Source organism: Danio aesculapii, chromosome 8 (genome assembly GCF_903798145.1).
Source record: "Danio aesculapii chromosome 8, fDanAes4.1, whole genome shotgun sequence".
In the NCBI taxonomy this organism is placed as follows: domain Eukaryota; kingdom Metazoa; phylum Chordata; class Actinopteri; order Cypriniformes; family Danionidae; genus Danio; species Danio aesculapii.
Window position 1 is genome coordinate 30,816,162 of NC_079442.1, and position 23,009 is coordinate 30,839,170.

Here is a 23,009-nt window from a genome sequence, read left to right on the forward strand (position 1 = left end):
TCACCTTGACCACTGGGTAATATATTCCAATGACATAAGATCGAATATTACTTAATGCCATTCTGATACTGTGTTTTATCAAATATCCATTAAAAAAAATATAGTCTTACGGGCAGCATAGGTAAGAAAGTTAAACAATTTCCTGTTTGTTGCTCTTTTTAAATTATTATCAGCAAGACCTAGCAAAAAATTTTAAGTCGAAGTCACATCTTGTATTAAATATAAGACTATATTTAAGTCTCCGTGTGGCATCATGGTGGCGCAGTAGATAGCACGATCGCCTCACTGCAAGAAGGTTGCTGGTTCGATCCCCGACTGTCAGTTGCCATTTCTGTGTGGAGTTTGCATGTTTCCTCCGGGTGCTCCAGTTGTGAATTGAAAAAGCTAAATTGGCTGTGTGTGAAAGAGTGTGTATGGGTGTTTGCCACTGTTGGGTTGCGGCTGGAAGGGAATCGTAAAACATACGTTGGTGGTTCTTTCCGCAGTGGCGACCCCTGAATAATAATGGGAATAAGAAAAGAAAATGAATGACAATCTCCTACAAATCTGTACCCAATAGCCTTTAATATGTATACAATTCCAAATACAATGCATACAATCACTGTCTTCAACTTTGCACTTTAAACAGAATGGAGAAGAATTTGGATTAAACTTATGTCTACGTGATGGGGTAGTTTGGAGACTATGCAAAAGTTTGAACTTGTTTTTTAGTTCTATTACAGATTGTGTCCAAGTGTCTGCATCGATTAAGCATCCCAGATCTTTATATCAAACATCTAGGGTTCCCTCACTATTAACTTTGGCTCCAAGCTACTTTGCATTTTTCTTTATCTGGGATAGCGTTTTATCGTTCCTAATGTGTCCCCCCGCATTCCTTTGACGTTTCGTGTGTCTTTTAGTTTGAAAACGTATTTCCGGTGTGTGTGTTTCCGTATCCTGTCGAAAGCTTCGTTCACTCAGTTTTAAAGATTAAATCTAACGGTGCGCTGAAGAAAACACGAGGTTTTTCTTGAGGTGTGATGTCTACGGATTGTCGTGATGGAGGGGTAAGTTTATAAGTTCTTCGTCTGACGTTATTCATGAATAAATGTTTGTGTTTTTGCTCGGTCGTTGTAAGCTCGTCCAAAATGGCGAGTGTTTTGGTGTCTTGATGTCGCGCGCGGGTATGCAACCTCTGAAAACGCGCAAAACCAAACTAAATTTAAAAAGACATTTCTGTCAAAATTACAGAGCAATTTCAACGAACTGCGTACATAAATCCACACATAATAGCGGGTAACTATAGATATGATAAATATTCAGGAGATGTTTAATGTTTGCAGCTTGTATTTTACATGACAGTTTCACGTTTTTATCAATTGATTATTATTTTAATGATTTTATTAATATCTTAAGTTATTGAGAATTATACAGTGCACAACCGTTCTTATGTAATGTAACGTTAAGGCATAAATATTAAACACAATTAGTGAATTCGGGGTCAGTAAGATTTTTGTTTTTGCTTTTGAAAGATCTTCCTGAAAACAGTAATATTATGAACCATGGTGTTCTGCTCTAACTAAATAAACACACCTGAACATGCTAACCAATGTCTTGCTGCCTAGAAAACACACCTTCTACTGCCTAGAATGTGTGTTTAGTTCTTGTTGGCGCTAAACTGCAAGACACCGGCCTACCAGGACCGAATTTGCACAACCCTGGTTTATATTAGGGGTGCACGATATTGGAAAAGTCTAATATTGGGATATTTTAATTTTCTGCTATGAACAATAGTTTAATAAAATGGTTTGAATAGCACTATTTGATGGTTTTCTGTGAAGTCTTACAGTGTTCATGTACAGAAATTGAATAATCACAGTGCAAATAATGCTTTTCTTGCGTTGTTTTGTCCTGTTTTCTAGCCTAATTATCTAAAAATTCTCATATCAAGTAAAATTTAGTCTTGTAATAAACTTTTCATTAATCTTTACCTTTCAGGTTTTTTCTTAAAACAAACAAAACTGTATGACTGTAAAATAATCTTGTTTTTGCGTTAAATTGTAGGTATTTGGACTAAAAACAAGACGACAATTCTAATTAAGAAAAACATTTATTTTTTTTGCATAATTCCGCATGAATACAGTTATTAAATACAGATCTGTAGCTCCTGGTCAACTATAGTTCAGACTAGTCATGGGCTGGTATAAGATTCTGACGTTATGATAACCTTAGACAAAAATATCACGGTTTTGCATATTGTGACTACTGCTCTAAAATATATTCTTTTTAAATGTCTGAGAAAAAAACAAACAAAAAAAATTCCCTTTTAAACACAATATATTTTATTTTAAGAAACATGTAAAATATTTTGGAGCAGTAAACATGTCAGGCTAAATCATTCAAATGAATCATTGACTTCTGTTGTCTTCATTTATTTAAAAAACATTTGTCGGGACTAAAGGAATTTGTCACTTAGTTTTTCAGAGATCCTTCTAACATGCGGCATATCTTAAAATATCAATAGCATTATCACTATGATTAATGTTGAAACAGTAACACCAAAAAAATGAGGTACTTTAATACTTTTGTAATTTCTACATATGTAAAAGGATTAACTGTTGCTTTGTGTTGGAGAAAATGTGGTAAAATAGGAGATTATACCCACATTTTTGGGACTGCCTAAGAATCTTAGAAAAAATGTTGAAAAAGAAATAGATACGATATAAGATAAAGAAATACCCCTCAATTCAGTTGTACTTGGGAGCACTGCCCAATGAAATGTTTCAAGAGTTCACACTTAGCTCTTGATTTATACATAACTTGTTTGGCATGCTGTCCCGGGAGAGAGCCCTGATATCCTCGGGCCCAGGGCTCCCTCCGTTTCACAGGGTGAGGGGAGATTGAGCTCAGGTCCAGACGAAGGTTCTCCAAGGTGATGAAGGTTCTCCAAGGTGGCTCAGTGTATTCAGAGACTTAAACAGATCTATGTAATGAAAAAAATGACTGCATGTCTACAAATGAAGAAGGATATTTTTCTGAAGAGGTGGAAAAGTATAACAACATCTTTAGATATGTACATTTAGAGGTTAATGAACCTGTAACCAATGCAATCTGAAGTAAGTACAATGTAACACAATGTAACTTGATGTACAAATGTGTCCCCTGAAAAGTATTTATGATGGCAGTACTTTCTTATTTATTTAGTATAATTCTTTCTTATTTTAGTTTAAAATTGTTATATTATTGTTTGTTGTTTGTTTATTCCCTCATCTGTAAGGAGGTAAGGGGTTGTTCTGAAAACTAATTATTGAAAAATCTTAAAAAGTAACACCAGTTAATATTAATTAACAGCAGTAACACCAATTAAAAACAACCTCAAAATATTTGGTAGCATTTGTGTGAGTGCATAAATAATTATACGACCTGTTTTCACTGCAAAATGTTCACAGCATACGCAGAATTAGGAGACATTCACGCAGAAAGCTTCTTTGCACCTAAAAAATTCCAAACGCAGCACTCAGATATGATTTAAAACAGTTGTCATGTCAACTTAAAGTAAAGACAATCCCGCAATGCAGCCTTGCAATTGGCTGCTAAATGTAAAATTTAACATTGCGTACACCATCGCAAAAGAGCTTGCTTTCACTGAGATTAAATTAACATTGCAGCTCACGAAAAGACCGTTATTACTATTAAGATGACATATGCAAGTAATATGTCAACATTATCTGTGCAATATCAGACATCACCCATGAGAACACAGCACCGTTATTATCGTTAAAGGTGCGGTAGGTGATCTGCCAAAATGCTAACCGCTTAACATATTATCTTTGGACGGCGGGGAGGGACTGTGTTTTAATGCCATGCCTCCTGAAATTGCAAACGCGCACACAAAGACATGACTGCAGACAACCCAGTAGTTCATGTCATTCGCCAGTTAGAAACGTAGTTAGTGTTTAGTCGGCGGCATGCAGCAATTACACTTATTACTAAGCCATACTGACATGCTGTTTCAGAGCGAATATTCAGAGTAGCATGTTAAACAGTATTGGGAGGCTGTCATTGTTTAAAAATGACCCAATTTGAGTATAAAAGCAGCTTCAGCTCAGTAAAGCAGGGTAGGTGGAATAGCGCTGTTTACTGATGTTTTGTTGTTAAACTAAATAAAAATTGACATTATCAATGCTGTCAAAGGTCCCTTATGAAACTGAAAGTAGTCAAATCAATCTATCCCTGGATAATTTCAGTGGCTAAACAACACGTCTGTGCATATAACCCATTTATAAAAATAAAGACATTTAGATCATTTCCTGTAATCATTACTATTGGACTGTGAAGAGACTTTTAACCAGCACAACAAAAAATGTCTCTGAAGACAATCACCTACTGCACCTTCAACTCAGTTCATCTCATTTATGTCAAGCAGCGCATACGGAATTTTTGGTTTGTTAGTTTTGATTCGTGTTGATTTCAAATGCAATACTTCTGTTATTATACAGCTTGTAGTAATAGTGCTCATCATTTTTGGTGTGTGTGCTTAAATTTCGGCTGGTGTACCTACATTTTTGAAGTTAGGAGCACCAGTATTACCAAGCAAAAAGGTTCAATTCAAGCCTTGTGTTTACTGCCATGTTTGATCATTTTTGGTCAGTCTTTCTAAAATTCTATAAATGTTATCTTATTATTTAATCTTGGTTAGTTATTTTATCTAAATTGACACATTTTCTCACCTTTTAGTGGAACTGGAGTCTACTACCAAGCAATGCCTGCAGTGGGACCGGACGGGAAAAATGTCATGAAGTTGATCCCTGTTCAGAAAGTGAATGGACAGTTTTATCAGACCTCTCTTAACTCAGATAGAGACAATGTAGATCTACAGCTGAAAGCCTATGCAAAGCCTGTTCATTCCCCTACTGCCTCGTCATCTCAAACCCAGCCTCGACTTCCCTCCCTCCAGGCCACAGCAGATGGACGTTACGTCCTAAATACCTCACCAGAGGTCAGAACTTTATCTAACCCGGTCCGAACTCTACAAGGTGGAACAAATAACCTCATCATTCACAGTCCAAAGCAAGTGCACGTTCCTCCTTCAGCACACTCAGTATCCCAGTATACAGTCCAGTTATCTCCTCAACCCAGTCCAAAGAGCATGACAGCGGTCCAAACACTGCCTGTCACCGTAAAGTCGCCCGTTCTCCCAAACGGTCATTTCCTGGAGATCCCTCCAAATGCAAAAGTAAGAACAATGCCAGCAACTGCACTCCCGCAGTCCATCAAATGTCGCATATTAAACTCTGTGAATAACATCTCAAACCCTGACAAAACTCCACCAACTGTTGTGCTCGTTTCCCCTGTAAACTCGGTGAGGCTAAATTCTGATCAGCAAGTAGTTTCGCTCGCAAAGCAGAGTCAAGTACAAAAGACCCTCTCTCAAAACCCCTCTGCAAACCGACAAACTCCTGTTTGTGTTCCTAAAACCAATGAAGTGAATACTCCCATTAAATGGGTCATCCAAGAGGGAACGGGCGCATCTGCTCGTTGCCTTATTCCCGTTTCATCACAGAATGTAAACTCTGACAGCGTAAAAACAGTCACGCATGTCAACTCAAATGAAATCGCAGCAAGCAAACCCACACTTCCTCAAACCATCCTAGAAAAAATCACCCCAGGCAAAGACAATGCGCTTGTCATGTGCAATGGGAAGGTCTACTTTGTGGCCAGGAAGAACTCGGAAATCGCCAAGGATGTGTTGGTCAGCGAAGGGCAGAAACGAGGGGTTCTGAGCATCTCTCCTGCTCTCCCCGCCAGCTCTGCACCAGCATTAAACTCTTCTAATCCAGACCCCAAAGCAAGTGTAAGTGAAGTCATTGACCTCTGTGATGATGATGATGCCGAGGAGACGTCCACATGTCTGGGAGACTCTCCAGTGAATCTGCCCACTCCTAGTCAAACAGAGGCAGATGAGAGCGATGAAGAATCCAATGTTATATTTGTGTCATATATTCCACCAAAGACAACTGCAAAAGCAGCAAGTTCAGACTCTCAGATAGCTTGTGAAGAACATGTAGAGCTCAGCAGAAAATCCGTTACACCGAAGGAAGGAGAAAATGTGGCATATGCAGAAGTGGATAGTGATAGCGGTATTGATAATCTGAGTGACGTGATGGACGAGCTGGTCAAGGAAAATGACATGGCTGACGGAAACTTGAGTTTTGTTTCTAAAAGTGTGAATATAGAGGAAGAGAAAGACGTCGTCAATGAAAGTTCATCAGAGGCGAGATGTCAAGATGATGCAGTTGTCATTGAATATGCCAGAGTATTGGAACAGCCCCAAAACCTCTGTAATCGAACTACTGAGAACATTGAAAAGGTAAAACACCATGATCTACAGCTATCGGGAAAAATAGGAGAACATTTGGAAATTATCTGGATTAAAAATTGAGTTAAACAGTTTTTATTTTGTTCTAAAAATAATGATTCCCAGCATAAGAAAGTTGTAATTTACACATTTTTTTTAATGTAGTTTATGGTTATGTTGTTTATATTCATCTTTAGACAACACAATATTAATGTCTTAACTTTAAAATAGTAAAAAGGCAATAAAAAAATTATAGAAAATATCTTAAATCACAACTAATTAAACATTTGTTATTTTAAAGCAATTTAAAGAAACATTTGACAATATTTTCATTTGAAATTTGCATTGACTTTTACCTTTTATTGAATTAAAATATTGTACTCTAATCCCTACCTAATAAATGCACAGAGAAATTTTGGATGGTCTCTTAAATTTTTTCTGTAGCTGTATGCTTGTTTTTACTGCTGTAATGATATGTCACCGTTTGAAGGCCTGATATGTATCTTTTCTTTTCTCTCCCAGGCTTTTGAAAATCCCACTCCAAGTCATCAGCCCAAGAGTGACCGTGAACTGAGAAAAGAATTTGGCATCACCTCTTATATCCAAATTTGCTTGCAAAAACCAAAACCGACTGTGGCACGTGATCAGCAGAAAGAAAAACTAATCATAAACAAACGCACATTAGACGGCCTTCGTAAGGTGATCCAGGATTCAAAGCTGCAGTCAAAAATCCAGCAAATGATCCAGGTCAGGGATTCAATCGTCTTGATTTTGTTGTAATGTACAGTGCATGTACTTTATTTTTAAGAGAATATTTACACAAATCATCCTTCATGTTTAAATTTTAACAGGTATAATACATAAATTCACCTTTTTTCTTTGAACGAGTTTCATGATTTAAATGAACTAGAAATTAGTTTTGATGTATTAATTAAGGAAAAGGGAATAAAAATGTAATGAAATCTGGAAGCAATAAAAGGAATTTCATAGGGTTCTACACTGGGGGGAAAGCTTAAGTAAAAGTACCATTACTTGGCTAAAAATATTGTGCAAGTAGAGTAAAAGTATCTGTTGTAAATATTACTCAAAAGTATGAGTAAAAAGTAACCGTTTCAAAAGTACTCATGAGTAGTGAGTATTATGCTGTAAAAAGCAGATTCATTTACATGTAATTTAAGTATGTGTGGAAATGTAACGTTCTGTAGTGTATTTAGTTATTGCCCAGCAGGCACACAACATCATAAGACATAATATTAGGTTAGATTTAGGTTATGTCAGGTGACCAAAATTCAAGTCTAGGCAGTGTCTAAGGACCACCTTATTTTAGAATCCAATAACTGTCAAATGACATTAGTTACTTACACAACCTAAAATCAACCAAATACCAAAGTCGAGCCAACATCTTAAACCAACGTTATATTGACATCAAATACTGACATTTATTCATCAGGTATACCAACCAAAACCCAACATCTGATAGACGTCATAGGGGTAACGTCATTAGATGTTGATTTTAGGTTGGACATTGATATCGGCCTGACATTGGGGTACAACGTCAATCTGATGTCATGTTGACGTTTTGTGCTTGCTGGGTGTTTATGGCCATTTTAGTCATCATACAGTAAACATCTGTCCAATAGTATCTGGATGCAGTGTTGATGGTGCAAGCTGAGATTGCATATCTTAGAGACACGATGCATTTAATGGAGCTAGTGACGTCACTGTGGGGCCTAGGGGTGGGGTTAGGTGAGCACATTAAAAAGTATTGCATGCAGCTTCGATTGCACTGCACCAGGTCTGCATCCAGACCCTTCTCCATCCCTCATCTTCACATCAGTGACATGCATCTAAACCAGGGATGTCAAACTCAATTCCTGGAGGGCCGCAGCCTTGCACAGTTTAGTTCCAACCCTAAATGAACACACCTGATCAAACTAATTGAGTCCTACAGGCTTGTTTGAAACCTACAGATAAGTGTGTTGGAGCAGGGTTAGAACTAAACTGTGCAGGGCTGCGGACCTCCAGGAATTGAGTTTGACATCCCTGATCTAAACAGTCACTGGGTCATTGCATATAAAGATTTTGGACATCTTCTTGAACCCTTTTATTGCTTTAAAACAGTTTGCTGCAATTATAAATCACCCATGTCTTGAGCTAGTTCATTATGATGCGATTTTACCTTCTATGTGGGATTTGATTGGACAGGAATCACAGAACTGAATTTTCTAATCTCCACAGACAAGAAAAAAATAAAGTAGTGACTGTAGGTTGAAGGAATTAATGGAGTAAAAGTACCGATACAGCACTAAAAATGCACTCAAGTGAAATTACAGTCGTTTGAGTACATGTTATTTGTTACTTTACACCACTGCTCTTACATGAGCAAACATGAACTAACATAAACAATACTTTAACTGCATTTATTGCTCTTAGTTTGTTCATTTCAGCATTAAATCTGTATTTACAAGCAAAAGTTAACATTAGTTAATAAACTTATTTGAACTCACTAACTTGTATAACTAACATAAACAAAGATTAATAAATGCTGGACAAATACATTATTCATTGCCTGTCTCATGTTATACAGATCACATTTACTAATGATCTTGAGTTTTACCAAAAACTTACCAAAGTTTGAGTTTTAAGCTAAATTAAACATTAATTTTAAATATTTAAGTTAAATGAACCTTTTATTTATTTTTATTTAATTTTCTTCCTTTACTTTGTACTTGTAAATAACTAACAGTAATCTTCTTTTAGAGGGGAGATGGCGGTGAGAGTAAAATCATACATTTGTTTCATGCTTGCTTTCTTCATTTCCTGTTCTTGTAGGCTCCCCACATAAAAACAGAGGAGGATGAAGTTCTGAAGGCCAAAAGACAAAGGAAGGAGCAGGAATGGACTGAAGAAACTCCCAATTTAAGCACCACAAACACAATACACATCTCTGAATGCTCAGACGTTCCCATGAGAAGCAGTTGTCAAGAAGAGGTTTGTTCACCATTAAAATCTGCAGCCAACAAGGATCGCATACGATCTGAAATGGCAGCAGATGTTTCTGGTAGCACATGCTGTCTCACGCCCTCACTCCCACAAAAAGCACCACAGACTGCTAGTCATCTCTTTTCTCCTTTCCCTGCAAGGAATGTTCCGCCACGTGTGAAAAAAGGTAAGATGTGCACGGCATGTCCCTGTGGGACAATTTTAGGGGCTTCAGAATCCACCTCATCACATGAGAAAACAAATCCATGTACTGACTCAAATAAAGGGACAAAAACAATCTGCTCGAATAAACCACCAGAAGAAAATTGTCAAGCTCAGAAACATCAACCTAAAAATCCTGTTAAAAAATCAGAAAAGAAACCATCATCAAAAAGTCCAGTTAAAGACTTGGCTCCGTTAGAAAGCTGTATTAGTGAAACATTACTCAACGTTTCCTCAGTGAACGTTACCTCAAGTGCTGCTTCTTCTGTTGGCACAAACCAAACTGCTGAAGCTCCTTCAGTCCAAACTGAAATCAGTAACACGTGGAGCAGAAACGCCAATGCTGAAACATCACAGCAAAACACTGGACAATGTGAAACCAATTCAAACTATACCAGCATGCCTTTGTCTAAAAACTATTTAGGACCCAAAATGGACAAATTTCCAATGCAAGAGTTGTACTCATTGGAAACGCTGGATGCTGAGGAGATCAAACGTCTGGAGAGAATCAAGCGTTTGAAAGATCTGCTGAAGGAGAAGGAAGCTGCGCTGCAGAGGATGCAGAACATGAACATTTAGCCTGACACCATCATGCGTCAGAGACTACCAGAAAACAAATGTACATAGTGTGTACAGCATCGCTATTTACCAACATTTCCTTTTAATGCATTTTATTGCATTTGTTTTATTCAGTCTTTCAGTACATTTGAATTGTTATGTGTTTGTCTTATTTATAGGTGTTCAGAGTATATTAAGCAACTTTAAATAGCATCTTTGTAGGATTTCTGTGCCTTCGTCACTACTTGATTTTCTGTAGTCTAATAATAGATGTTTTTGAACAAAATCTGTTTTTGGGAAACCTTTTGCTAAGCAGATGAAGAAAGGAAAGCTGTTACATTAATGGAGTAATACCTTTTTCATGTTTGTATTTTGCTACAGAATTTCTCACTGACCTGTAAATATTTTAAATGTAAAATTTCCATTACTATGGTATTTAGACTCATTTATTTTATGTCTATAGTTATAAATAGACATACATTCTCTCGTTGAATTTTTTGAACAATAATTGAAAACTTTTTTAGGGTGATTCAGACACTGCTCTTCTTGCTCTTGATATTATAAAAGTAAACTGTTAAATTCATAATTGTTAGTGGTTTATTATCTGTTGCAACGTCTGTCATATTGTTTACATGTAAGATAAAAGAGCAATAACAGAAAAAGGATCTAAACACAGGAGTCAGTTTATTGAGCTTTTTTATTAAACATGATCAACATTACAGATATTAGATTAGTGCAAATATGAAAAACAGACTTCGTACTGTGCATTTAAGCTGCTTACTACTCGAGGAATGCACATTAGATTCAATTCAATCAAATAAGAAATTATTTACATTTATTCAAATATCTCAAAGTTCACAATTTTCGAATAGAAATAAAGTAAATGGTTGACTTGATGCTTTAACTGCACAGTAACACTGGTAAGTGCAACAACTGTATTGCCTGCTCACTTTTGCTAAATATTTAATGTGTTTGACACAAATGTTTGCAAAAAAATCTCTAGTCCAATTTCTAGATTAACGTCAATACTAAAAACTACTAAATACTAAAAACGTCAGTACTAAAACTACTAAACAAATCCAAAACTTTGACAAAAACAATTGTGCTTAAATAATATGCAGTTATGAATCAATCCTTTAAAAAAATCTTCATCTTTCAGCTTTTAAAAATCTTTCAGCAATTAGTTGAGCTCTGTCGCCATCTACTGGTAAGTGATATTTCTTTTAAAACTGCATTTTCTAATCTAAAACCGATAACAATGTGTTCTCTCATGAATGATAGTTAGAAATGTTGGTCTTTTATAAAAAAAAATAAAAGATTTTTACCTAAAAAGTTATTTATTTAACATTTAAAAACATCCAAAAATACCAAATGTGTATAAAACTTCATTACAAGCATTAACACAATAATTAAATTACAGATTTAGTGCAAAACGTTATGTATGAAAAATATGTACATAAAAACAGAAGTATTGCTTTATGAACATTAGCACCTAAAATACTACCTGTCGAATTGGCCGAGCAGTTTCAAGCAGATTTGAATGTCTTTGCATGGCAGTGAGTAAATCATCTGGACATTTTAATTCTCGCGTGAATTAAGTATTGTATTACTTTTAGGGCCAATGTGTTGTTGAAGTCAAATATTAGCCTTTCTGTGATTATTATTTTTTTTTTATATTTCCTAAATAATGATTAACAGAACAAGGAAATTTCACAGTATTTCATATAATTTTTTATCATATTTTTTTTTAAAACCACTGTCAATATTATTTTTATAATAATAATAATATAGTTTTCTTTTCAACTGTCTACAGAACAACAAAACACTGTTATACAATGACTTGCGTAATTACCCTAACTTGCCTAATTAACCTAGTTAAGCCTTTCAATGCCACTTTAAACTGACTACTAGTATCTTGAATAAATCTGGTAAAATCTAATGTACTGTCATCATGGCAAAGATAAAAGAAATCAGTTTTTAGAAATGTCTTGAGAAGAAAAAACCTCTTACCCAAACAGAAATTGGAAAAAAAAAAACATATACAGGAAACCTCATAATTCTGACCAACTGTATATACAAGTTTAAAATAAAGTATAGACAGAATTAAATCTATATTAAACACCGATGCAGTGAAGTAGACATGTAAAACTTGTGATGTTAAAAAGCAAATCTTTTCACTCCTCACAGCACAGGTGCTGCTGATGATGTGACAATAAAAGTGATTTGATTTGATTATTAAGACATTACCACTGTGAACACAACATAACGCAAAGCTCTAATAAATGCTAAACCAGATTTGTAAGCTAAAATTTAAGATACAATAGGTGATCTGTCACAATGCTAAATGGGTAGCATAATATTTTTGAAACACGGTTCCACCCCTGCACACACAAAGACAACACTAGACAACCCAATAGATCATATCATTCACCAGTTAGAAAACTTTATAGTACATTATAATACTACAAGTCTGAATACAAAAACTGTATTATATCAGATGATATGTGGTTGGCCAGCGGGTTGCAGGAATTACACTTATTACCAAGTCATACTTACATACTATTTCAAACTGAATTTACAGAGTAGCATGGTAAACAATATAGGGAGTGCATCACAAATGAACCAATGTGATGTGAATATAAAAGCAACTTCAGCTCAGTAAAAGCAGGCTTGACGGAAAAGTGCTATTTACTGAACTTTTGTTGTTAAACTAAATAAAAATCTACATTATCAATGCTGTGAAAGGCACCTTATGAAACTGAAAATAGTCACATCAGCCGTGGTGTCATCCTTCCTCCAGCGTGCAAAAGTAACTCCAATATTGATTCAGGATTTTAAAAAGGTTTGAGTCAGCATGTTTGTTTTCACCACTCTCATCTCTCTCGTGTGCACGTTGTAGTGAATGGTGCCCATGGAACGAATGGTGCCATTATTAACGCGAGACATCGAAAATGCCAAAGCAAACCTCTCCTGTATTCTGACATTCCAATATTTCAGACTTCAACTTTATCTGAAACAGTCAAGAGCAAGAGAAGAGCACGACGTGACCAGAAGAGGGCGCGCAGGATTCAGGAACAAAGAGGAAGCTGCTACCCCTCTCGGACCCTCTTCTGTTACTACCCTCTCCTGACTTCCTGGATGAACATTGTTTAGCCTTAATACTCAGAATATAAAAATACATATAGATCATTTACTTGAATTATTACTATTGGAATGTGAGGAGACTTTTAACCAGCACATGTTTCTGAAGACAATCACCTACTGCACCTTTAATATGCTTACATTGCATTGTGACCTTGTGTTGTTGGTTTGGCCTCCTAGGTGAGTTTACCGTGGCGTTGTTCAATACACTCGTGAAAGAAACCATCTCAGCTGGAAGTTTCTGGAGGTACTTGAGCTTCTCCACCACGTCAAGCTCACAGCACACGGAAAAGTGGATGATGGAGAGATAAAAGCCTAAAGTTAGAGTTTTGGGAAAATGTATTGTTGCTCATTGTTTTCCTCCTTGCAAACAATAATTACACACATTAAGCATGTATTATAACTTTATGTTACATTCATAAATAAAGGAAAGCTTCAGTTCTTACGGCGTGCAATTAGATATAGTCATGTATTAGAATGACCAGTTTCCTGAACAGCCCTCTGTGGAGAGAAAAACCAAAACATCAGTCAACATCCAAACAAATGAAAACATTTTTCCAAGATGTCAAAACTGAGCAAAATAATTTTCAAATATGTGAGAAGTGCAGAATCACATATGACATTATTTCAATTTGAAAAATAAAAGAACTTACTGTTAGACTCTTCTGACCTATGAAAAAATAAAAGAAATTGCAATGAAAAAAATAGCAAAACAATCCGAAAATACAAAACAAACGTACATTCTGACACTACTGACTGAAAAAATATATAAACACACTATTAATGCAAACATCACATTTTGTCATCTTTTGTCCTGTCTGTGCAACTAAATTTTGTCAGAGATTGCACTGATTCTTGACTAATTAGTGAGACTTAATCAGACAAATTAAGAACTAGTCAAGCAATGGTTAAATAACTATTTATTACAGAAAATGCTAAATTTCAGTAACAAATAATTTAGCGCATGAACGAATTTAATAAAATGATTTCCCAAACTGTTTCAAAGTTGACAGATTCTGAACAAGCAATAACTATTTCCCTGCCTTGAAATAAATGCCTGCCTGTATAGGTTTCAGGGGCAAAACCATTAAGAGTTAGATTAAATATCTGGAGAGTGAGCTGCCTGCCTCATGACTTGGGTAAATATATAATATAGTATAAATACATGTGTCTTTATTTTATTCTGTGTATGTATATGCGGTGAACTAGACAAAATAATGGTGAGTGAATGACCTTAAGTAGAAAAAAATAAACAATAAAGTGTGATACATGAAATCACATGTGCTGCCTGCTTTGCTATAGTCAAGAACTGCCACTGCTCCAATAATAACAACTAGTTTTAAGAAAAAATAACCCAGTGCTGTCATTTTACACAACAAAAAGGTAAGGTCATATTTTTCCACAAAACACCAATTCCCATGGCTTTATTAACATTTAAGAGGATTTGTAGTTTTTTTGCTTTATTTTTTCTAAACAAAGCAAAGTTGGGAAAAAGACACATATTGCAATCTTGAGTCACTTTTTAAAGTAATTTAATGCGCTGGTGACATTTTAAGGAAAGTAATGTGAAGTGTGTTCTGTTATTTTTACATTTATTTTTTAACACTGCTGACAAGAAATATTAGTTTTATATTTGTAGTTGCAATAAAGTCTTTTTAGTTTTATTTTTTTGATAACAAGTGTCATGGAAAGCATAAAGTTAGTGCTCCCTGATGTTTGTCTGCAACCTTGCAATGTGTGATTTATTTTTCCCTAATCAAGTTTATTTAAAGGGCAACTATGGTAAGTCTACTTTTCTAGCTGCATTTAAGCAACTTTACGTAGGAGTGCGGTCCCCCCGCCCACCAATATTGATTGACAGGCGCGTCATCATATCCTCAGTTTGTTGATTCACGTCCGCCATTTTCAGTGTGAGTCGAAGCAATATCACTAAAGGAACACGCTAGCTCTATTTTTAGATGCAAGGCTCATTTGGGCTCAACACAAAATCAATATTCTCCACATTATCGCTCTAATCGGAATTATTGGTTGTATCTTTAGGTAGGTTTGCAAACATGTGTATTTCTCATTGAGTCTACCTTATACTTCAGCCGTTTGCATTTCTCGCGATCCCAGAAGCTCCCTGTGATCTTAACCAGCATGCGTTTTAGAATTCTAAACATAGGTTTCTATCAGGGTACACTCAAATCGACGGCTGGGCGCCGCGGACCGCTGCAGAAACCTGTTTAGAATTCAAAAATGCGTGGCGCGTCGATTCGGGACACTTTATGTTTCTGCCGCGCCACAGAGAGTGTCTGATGTGCCGTGTCGCGGCTTCGAGTGATGCATCCCGTGCCTCAGTCAAAGTTAATTAAGTGTGCGTGGTTATTAGTTTCTGTGTACAAGCTCGGCACTTAAAACTAGCACACAGTTGGCTGTAAAACTGTGCTTGGTCTGTGAAAAAAATCTAAATTGTGTTTTAAACTGAACCTAAACTGGCACACTCTGAAGAACCATAATATAAATATTAAATCATAAAAAAGAGGTAAACTATGTGCCCTTTAACTCATTTCAAACAATCAAGACTACATTAATTTATTCAAGTCTTCAATTCTCATGAGCAAATCCATCAATTGTCTGGTACGTGTTTTCTATACAGGTGTCAGCAAAAACCCATCACATAAAACAAACTACTGTTTTACAGTTTTAAATTCTGTGTTACAGAATTTTGTTCACATGATGTTACGATATTTACATGAATACCACATATACTCACGCTTTAGGTTTTTTGGTGGAAACCAGAAAGGAGAAATTAAGTAGAGTATCGTTACAACCACTGCTAGTATGAAACCAGATATAAGACCATATCTTTCCCGGGATTTCGGTGTGCATGTGACATCTTTTACAGAGCTTCCATGTCCTGTCTGTATTTCATTTATAGCTGTACAACTGAGATTAACATTTAGAATTAAAATCAGATAAAATACACACAATAAAGAGATTATAAATAATATTTCACCTACTTTGTCCATTTGATACAGGGTATACCTGATGAAGAATAAAACCCAGGAGCGCAGTCCACACAAACTGTATCTGTGGTCTTTGTTCCTGTAAGCAGATCCATTGTTAAGCAGTATTCTCCATTTCACCTGAACTACCACTTTAAACAATAAATCGTGATGACAAAATTAAGTGTGAATTATTGTTAAACAGTACCTTTTGTTTTTGTTTCTTGTCCTGCTTTGCAAACACTGTGTTTTACAGCATGACTGCACTGTTGATTTGAGAGGTCAATGCAGTAATGATCATCAAGCACATCACAGATGCTGTCGTGCATTGTCGTGCATTTACTCTGCATATAAAGACCTTGATCTAAAAGAACATATAACGGCACTCAAATATGCCATATGAAAATGACTGATACATGTCTGATACCTCGTGATTAAAAAATAAAAACACTGGAAATAGGAACCCACCTTCAGCACAGTTTTTGCAAGGGAAACAGTTATGAAGACCATTAGGTTCATTCATGAATGTTCCTGAAGGACAGGGTTTACATGTGGTGCTTGAATCTCCACTGCAGTCACTGCGAACTATTGATCCTTAACAAATATAAAATGAATTAAAGTTATTCAGCTGTAGGAAGACACTAAACGTTTAACCATGACAGTATATAAATGATTAAGACACTTGCTGTAGTTTTTCAAACTAAATGACAATAAAGTATTTCTAGTCATAATTTAACAGGTGTTAATGCTGTCTACACAATGGATGAAAGCAAAGTATATGTTATCTGTGTTGTGTTAATTTGTTATCTGATATGAGTATATGTTATCTGTGTGTTATGAACATAAATGAGAAGTAAACTTTGATATTTTCATTAAAATATAATTGATCAAGTTCTTATTAAAGGGGTTTCATATGCTTGCAGCAGAAATAGATATGTTCTTCTTATGGAGTCCTGTATAACATAGTCTTTATTAACGTCAGTTTTTACGGAGAAACGGATGTCTGCTAGTGCTTTTTTTGTCTTTATTATTATTCATAGGCGTGCCCTGCAGGGCATGACAAACAGCCTTGAAACAAGTCAATATAAGCAGATGGCAGAAAAGCTCAGGACATCTTGGAAGAATTCGACAAGGGTTGCATTGGTTAGTAATTTTTATCTATTTATTTATTCAACTTTATTTAAATTATTACTAGGTGTGCATATTTTATTTCAGCTGTCTATTTAATAATATTAAGATAAACTATACAATACTAGATTAAATACAATATGCAATAGCTATTACAGTATATCGAATGTTCATAAATATTCATAAATACATCTACTAAAATATATTAACTACTTCTGACAGATGTCGCTGCAGACGTTTTAGAATTTTTATTTAAATACGTCACAAGCTGCATTTCCAGTGTGATTTAATGTAATGTGCGTCTAAGATAAAATTACAAGAGCGTAATGCAGTAATTTGTAAAAATGTTAACTTTAGTTTCACTTGTTATTTAAATGCGTTAGTGAACCTACCAGTGCCACACATTGGACAACACTCTCCGGCAGCTGATTTATATTCACTTCGACCGCAAGAATTTTCAGACCCCGGAAGTGTACAAAAAACTGTTAAGAAAAAGTATACGAATATAAGTACCACATCATGCACTTCTTAACAGCGATTTTTAACCAACAAAAGAAAGGTATTTGTTAACTTTTACTTTCGATTTGACTCGCCAAGGCCTTAATGCTGTAAATGTATTGTTCTGTTTTGCCTTTTCACAGCAAACACAACAGTCCGGAATACACACCTGATAGCACAATAGCCTACGGGCCAGCTCCGCTTACCTACAAGCAGAATGCCAGTTCTTAAAATCTTCATTTTCGTCTCGTACAACTTGTAAAAAAAAAACACCATTGTGTGCCCATTCTCTTGCTCACTCCGCCATTTTGTATTGCCTTTTCCTGTATCTGGTTGCAGCCTTATGCAAACGGCATGTAGTTGACATGGCTTAATAAAAAATGCTCATAGCGTTTTTATTGTAGTTTTATTGCATGTTTTTGAAACAATAAAAATCAACATTTAACACTGCAGAAGTTGGCTAATTTAACAATAGTTTATAAATAATAGCACCTCTCCCCAACACAACACAAAAATGCATTTTCACATGAAAGAAAAAGAGAAATAATGTTTAATCATTGGTTGTTAGGGTCAACATGGTTTCTCCTTTTAGTGTGCATGTTGTAGAACAGCAACTGGATGTCTTTCAGAGAGTGTGGGGCAGATTCCAAATATCCACAGGCACAGAGATCTGACAAAAGTCATAAAAAATGTCTGTGATGTACATCTGCAAAAAGAGGTTTCATCAAAGAACCATTATATACAGGCCCAAATTCTCTTACCTATTACTGGTTCATCAAAGTGGAATGGGCTGTTTCTTAAGAAAAATAAATATAATAAATATTAAACGTGATGTTGAAATAATATTTGAAAGACTGAAAATGTTTGACAGCAAAACAAAATATTTAAAAAAACACATCAAATGTTGACTTACCATCATCCTCAGATGGTTGTTGTGATCTGTATTCAACATCTACAATAGAAAATCTATTTAAACTGCATAATTACACGCACATCTGTTTACATCAAATAGCAATGCCAAGAATATAGCTCTTACTTTTGTTAGAGCGCTGTGGTTTACGTTTTCTGTATTTGATGTAGAATAATGCTGCCACAATAACAGCCACTACTAGAACTGCAATCGTGACTAACACTATAAATCCAACTGAAGTCACTTTCTCACACTCAGCATCAGATGATGTTGTTCCTGCTTTTTTTTCTTTAAGTCCCATCATCTCACATCTGAAATGTTAAACAAGGTAATATTAGTATTTTGGGTTTTACTGACTAATCTTTAATTAGCATTGGTAAATCTGTAGACTCTACTCACTTTAAATGTGGTAAGCAGGACATTACAGAGCCATTTGAGTAAGATCCTACTGTACAATCAACACATACTGTATCACTTATAGCTGTTCCTGTAAAAAAAAAAGGAAAAAGTCATTTACATGTCAAATGTAAATAAAGCTGCTACTATTTTAACAACAATATCTAGCTACAGATGTACTGGGAAAAATATATAAATTGATAAAAAAAATTTAACATCAGTTTTAAAAATTCTACAGTTGTGTATACACTTACCAGTGTGTTCAATATATTGACCAGGTTGACATTTAGAGTGCTCCACTGCTAATTCACAGGAGCCTTTATTTTGTTTAATGCAATGGAAACCTTCCTGTGGCTCGCAAAGTGTATCTCCAGAGCGTATGCAGGACTTGTGGATTTTTAGTCCTTTAACTGTGGACACAAAACATGGTATCATTCAGAGAGTTTAAATGCATTACACAATTTCTTATTTAATTCTAATATGACTTTACTGTAAGTTAATTCTTTTTAGCATTGGCACACACCTGTAGCACACACAGTACATGGAAAACACTTGGTAAATCCATTGGGTTCATCTGTGAAAGTTGATGCAAGACATGGAACACAAGTTGTACTGGTATCTACAGTGCAGTGCCAATAAACACGATTTCCTGAACAAACAAAAAAAAATCTTCTTTGAAGAAAGTGTATTTATCCCATATCATGGAAATTATTTTTGGTCATGTGTGTATCACATAATTTCTCAGCTGACTTGACAGTTCTAGTCATATGTCAGCTGTGGCCATCTGCAGTCCTGCAGAGTTTTGCTCCAGTAGCAACCCTTACTCTTTGACTAGCTAGGTATGTTTGATTAGGTTTTGGCAAGACTCTGCAGGACTGTGGCTCTCCAGGACAAGAGTTGACCACCTGTGTCATGTCTAACATAAAGCTAAACACATTTACATATCACTTTGTGCTTCTTTCTTTTAAAGCATAACTTTTAACCATTTAGGATCTACTAACTCTTATTATGTTTTATATTGGTTAGCATTTACATTTTTATAAGCATAAACTACATTACATTTAAATAGATTTAAAACAATAAGTATCATGAACGTTTTTGCTTTAAAAAATTAGTAAGGGGAAACAGACATCATGCATTACCAGACTTTTCAAACATTCCAAACACAACATGCTCTGTTGCTAGGAGACTATTTAAAACAGTGACAACTACTGTAATTTTACATGACAACTTAAAATAGTGTGTTCTAAAATATTTAATAAATTAAGGAAAATGTGGGATTTACTACAAGTGGTTAGAATCACAACCTGCATAGTTTTTGTGTAAAGGTGATCAACTTTCCCTACCAACTATCCATTAAATTGTGCAGATTGCTTCTTACTTTGAGCAACTGGAGTCAAATAACTGGCCCAAAATTATTCTAAAAGTTGTGGTGTATTTCTGCCTTTATTTTACAGAGGATTAATTGTACATATTTTTTTTACTGTACCAGGAGCACACATCGGGCAGCATTCTCCATTGATCTCATATTCAGCACGAGCACAGCCACAAAAACAAAGCTCAAAATTAGCAGCAATGAGCACAGCAACCGTGGATGTAATGGTCCTTAAAAATAACATGTCCTTTAAAGTGGAAGCAAAGTTTTAGTCCACGTTTCTCCAGAAGATTTCATAAATGTATTTCTATTCACAGCTTCATATTAAATAATGAATTAGATGCTGACACTTGTCATTCCTGTCCACTGAGAGGTACTTTATGTTTCTATTCATGCACATATATACTGTAAATGGCACGTCCTGATGTCTGGTCCCCTTTAGATGATCAGCAGTAGTTTGAGGGAGTCCCTAAAAGGTTTGGCAGAACACTTCACCAAACACATCTTCATCTTCACACTCAGCATGAATTTTTATGAGTAAGTAAACAGATGAATTCTGAAAAAAAGTTGAAACAAAAAAGATTATAAACTAAAGCTGATTTTAAGTTATGAATGTCTAATTAAAAAGTTTAAATTACTTGTTAGAGAACACATTAACATTTAAACAAAGTAAAGATATGACTAAAAGCAAATAAATTAAGTTTTTACTTATAATAACTCTTATAATGCTGATTTATTAATATTATTAATGGCTGTTGATTTTACTAATTTACCAATTGTACGAAAAGATCACTACATTCCAAGTAGCAGAATACAATTTAGGAATCACGTGAAACTTTCAGGGTTGGCAACATGCCCCCAAATTGGTCCACACATAATTAGTACCTAGGCTAGAGGCATAAACACCACAATTTTACACAACAGATTAATTTATGAGCAAGTAACTATTGCATTGTGTGTTGCGTGCTTTCATTTCAATTTTAAGGCATAAAATGTAAAAATAAAAACATGTTAAGACATGCCGTCAGGCTTGATCACCAGGTTTAAACCCCACTGGCGTTAAGTGTTTAGTTTCAGTTGCATTTTTTTATTCAGTTGTAAATAGAAAAAACACAGTTGATTCGATGGCAGTGGATTCTGACGTTCTGAGTTCTTATAAACGAGCGAATTTAAACGAAGAGTTAGAAGAGTGTATTTTGATTTAAACAACGAAAATAATACAATGTTACGTAAGCTTATACAGGTTGCGTCATAGCTTTCAAACGACAGTGCATAACGAATTATGTTAAAGTATACAATCAGTTTAGGCCTACGAACGATTAAATCCACTAGACATTGATAAAAACTAGATATTCTCAGCAGAAAAAAAAATCATACCTTCGGTTTTATTTGAAAAGTCTTGTGTATCCTCGTTTCCTTTCCTTGCGTCTTTGCTCCACCCCATTCAGGATGCGAGGGCGTTTAGGGGTGGGGAGTCGACTCCAGAAGAGTCCATTTCTCGACTCTCAAATCCTTGATTTGTCCGGGGTCAGATTCTTGTATGACCATAATGGGACATTTATTTAAATCAATTTCTGTAGGCTTGTTAAACAAATAATGAAATTAAATGCAAAGCAAATTACTTATACAACAGCACACAAATCTCATAAATGGTGCAAACTGATTTAAATGTACTCCCCCCCCTACAAATACAGCTTTAAAAGGTCACATATAAACAATTTATGCTGATGTCATATTTCGCTCTTTAGAGTAATTTTGCTAAATTATTTAATTGTTGCTTCATCTACCAGGTCTTTCAGTGAGGAGAGTCAAATTTGTCTGGGGGACTCGGGGAGTCAGATCTCGATACAACCTCAAGTTGTCAAGGTGAAGGTGTTAAAATAGACTGAAACTCTTCAACTGGCAATATTTTTTTAACCATTACATACCATCTTTGCAATTATTGTCATGCCCTTCATAGTCTTGTTTTCATCTGTGTAAAATTCTGCTTGATTTCTACCTTAACAAGGTCTATATTTTGGTACAAATTATAATAAAGACATTCTTGAAGAAATCCATGTTTTTAGCTGTTTATTTGTTATATAACATAAAAGGTGATATAATCACCTCACAGAATATCATTTGTTCAACAAAGTACATTTTTATACCAAACTGTTTAAAAAATATATATATAAATTGTGTTGCGTAAATTTTATAACAGAATATTACGAGGTAGATCCTGTTGTGTTATTTAGAGATCCAGATGCTATGAGTGAAGTCACTGAGTCTTGTGATGTCTGTGAAAATGAAGAAGACTTAATTAAGATTAAGCAATTAAACAGCGTTAAGTAATTAAAATAAAACACATTACAAATTTATTAGAAATATATTAACAACTTTGGAATTAGTTTTCCCAAATCTCTTAGCAATCTATTCTATTTACTCATGTTTAAAATGGGTCATTTTAAATTAAATTAAAAATATGCAAATATAAAG

At 35.1% G+C, this 23,009-nt stretch overlaps 3 protein-coding genes across 8 annotated transcripts; 1 reads left to right on the plus strand and 2 right to left on the minus strand.

The window, feature by feature from the left end:
- Positions 1–927: 927 nt before the first annotated feature.
- lrif1 (ligand dependent nuclear receptor interacting factor 1) lies at positions 928–10,621 on the plus strand. The gene is made up of 4 exons (XM_056463701.1): positions 928–1,046; positions 4,717–6,349; positions 6,860–7,084; positions 9,170–10,621. Exons 1-4 carry the CDS (start codon positions 1,039–1,041, stop codon positions 10,118–10,120), a joined length of 2,817 nt encoding a protein of 938 aa, XP_056319676.1. The 5' UTR covers positions 928–1,038; the 3' UTR covers positions 10,121–10,621.
- A 1,246-nt stretch (positions 10,622–11,867) lies between these two features.
- Positions 11,868–18,181, minus strand: LOC130233584 (tumor necrosis factor receptor superfamily member 14-like). 4 transcript variants are annotated; one of them, XR_008838216.1, is made up of 10 exons: positions 18,060–18,180; positions 17,748–17,837; positions 16,696–16,821; positions 16,436–16,591; positions 16,243–16,327; positions 15,996–16,168; positions 13,894–13,910; positions 13,687–13,741; positions 13,382–13,555; positions 11,868–13,233 (listed from the first exon to the last, which is right to left on the minus strand). XR_008838216.1 is itself a non-coding variant. In XM_056463706.1 (9 exons), the coding sequence occupies exons 1-8, from the start codon at positions 18,127–18,129 to the stop codon at positions 13,706–13,708; spliced, it is 753 nt and encodes a 250-aa protein (XP_056319681.1). In that variant the 5' UTR covers positions 18,130–18,180; the 3' UTR covers positions 11,868–13,555; positions 13,687–13,705. The 4 variants fall into 4 exon arrangements, 3 of the variants coding, with proteins under 3 accessions (XP_056319681.1, XP_056319682.1, XP_056319683.1); XM_056463706.1 differs by having other exon boundaries at positions 11,868–13,555; XM_056463707.1 differs by having other exon boundaries at positions 11,868–13,555; positions 18,023–18,152.
- A 74-nt stretch (positions 18,182–18,255) lies between these two features.
- On the minus strand, positions 18,256–21,856 carry tnfrsf14 (TNF receptor superfamily member 14). 3 transcript variants are annotated; one of them, XM_056463703.1, is made up of 8 exons: positions 20,649–21,855; positions 19,683–19,808; positions 19,414–19,569; positions 19,163–19,250; positions 18,890–19,074; positions 18,767–18,805; positions 18,615–18,649; positions 18,258–18,523 (listed from the first exon to the last, which is right to left on the minus strand). In XM_056463703.1, exons 1-7 carry the CDS (start codon positions 20,776–20,778, stop codon positions 18,618–18,620), a joined length of 756 nt encoding a protein of 251 aa, XP_056319678.1. In that variant the 5' UTR covers positions 20,779–21,855; the 3' UTR covers positions 18,258–18,523; positions 18,615–18,617. The 3 variants fall into 3 exon arrangements, with proteins under 3 accessions (XP_056319679.1, XP_056319678.1, XP_056319680.1); XM_056463704.1 differs by lacking the exon at positions 18,615–18,649 and having other exon boundaries at positions 18,256–18,559; positions 20,649–21,856; XM_056463705.1 differs by lacking the exons at positions 18,258–18,523; positions 18,615–18,649 and having other exon boundaries at positions 18,791–18,819.
- Between the last annotated feature and the right edge of the window lie 1,153 nt (positions 21,857–23,009).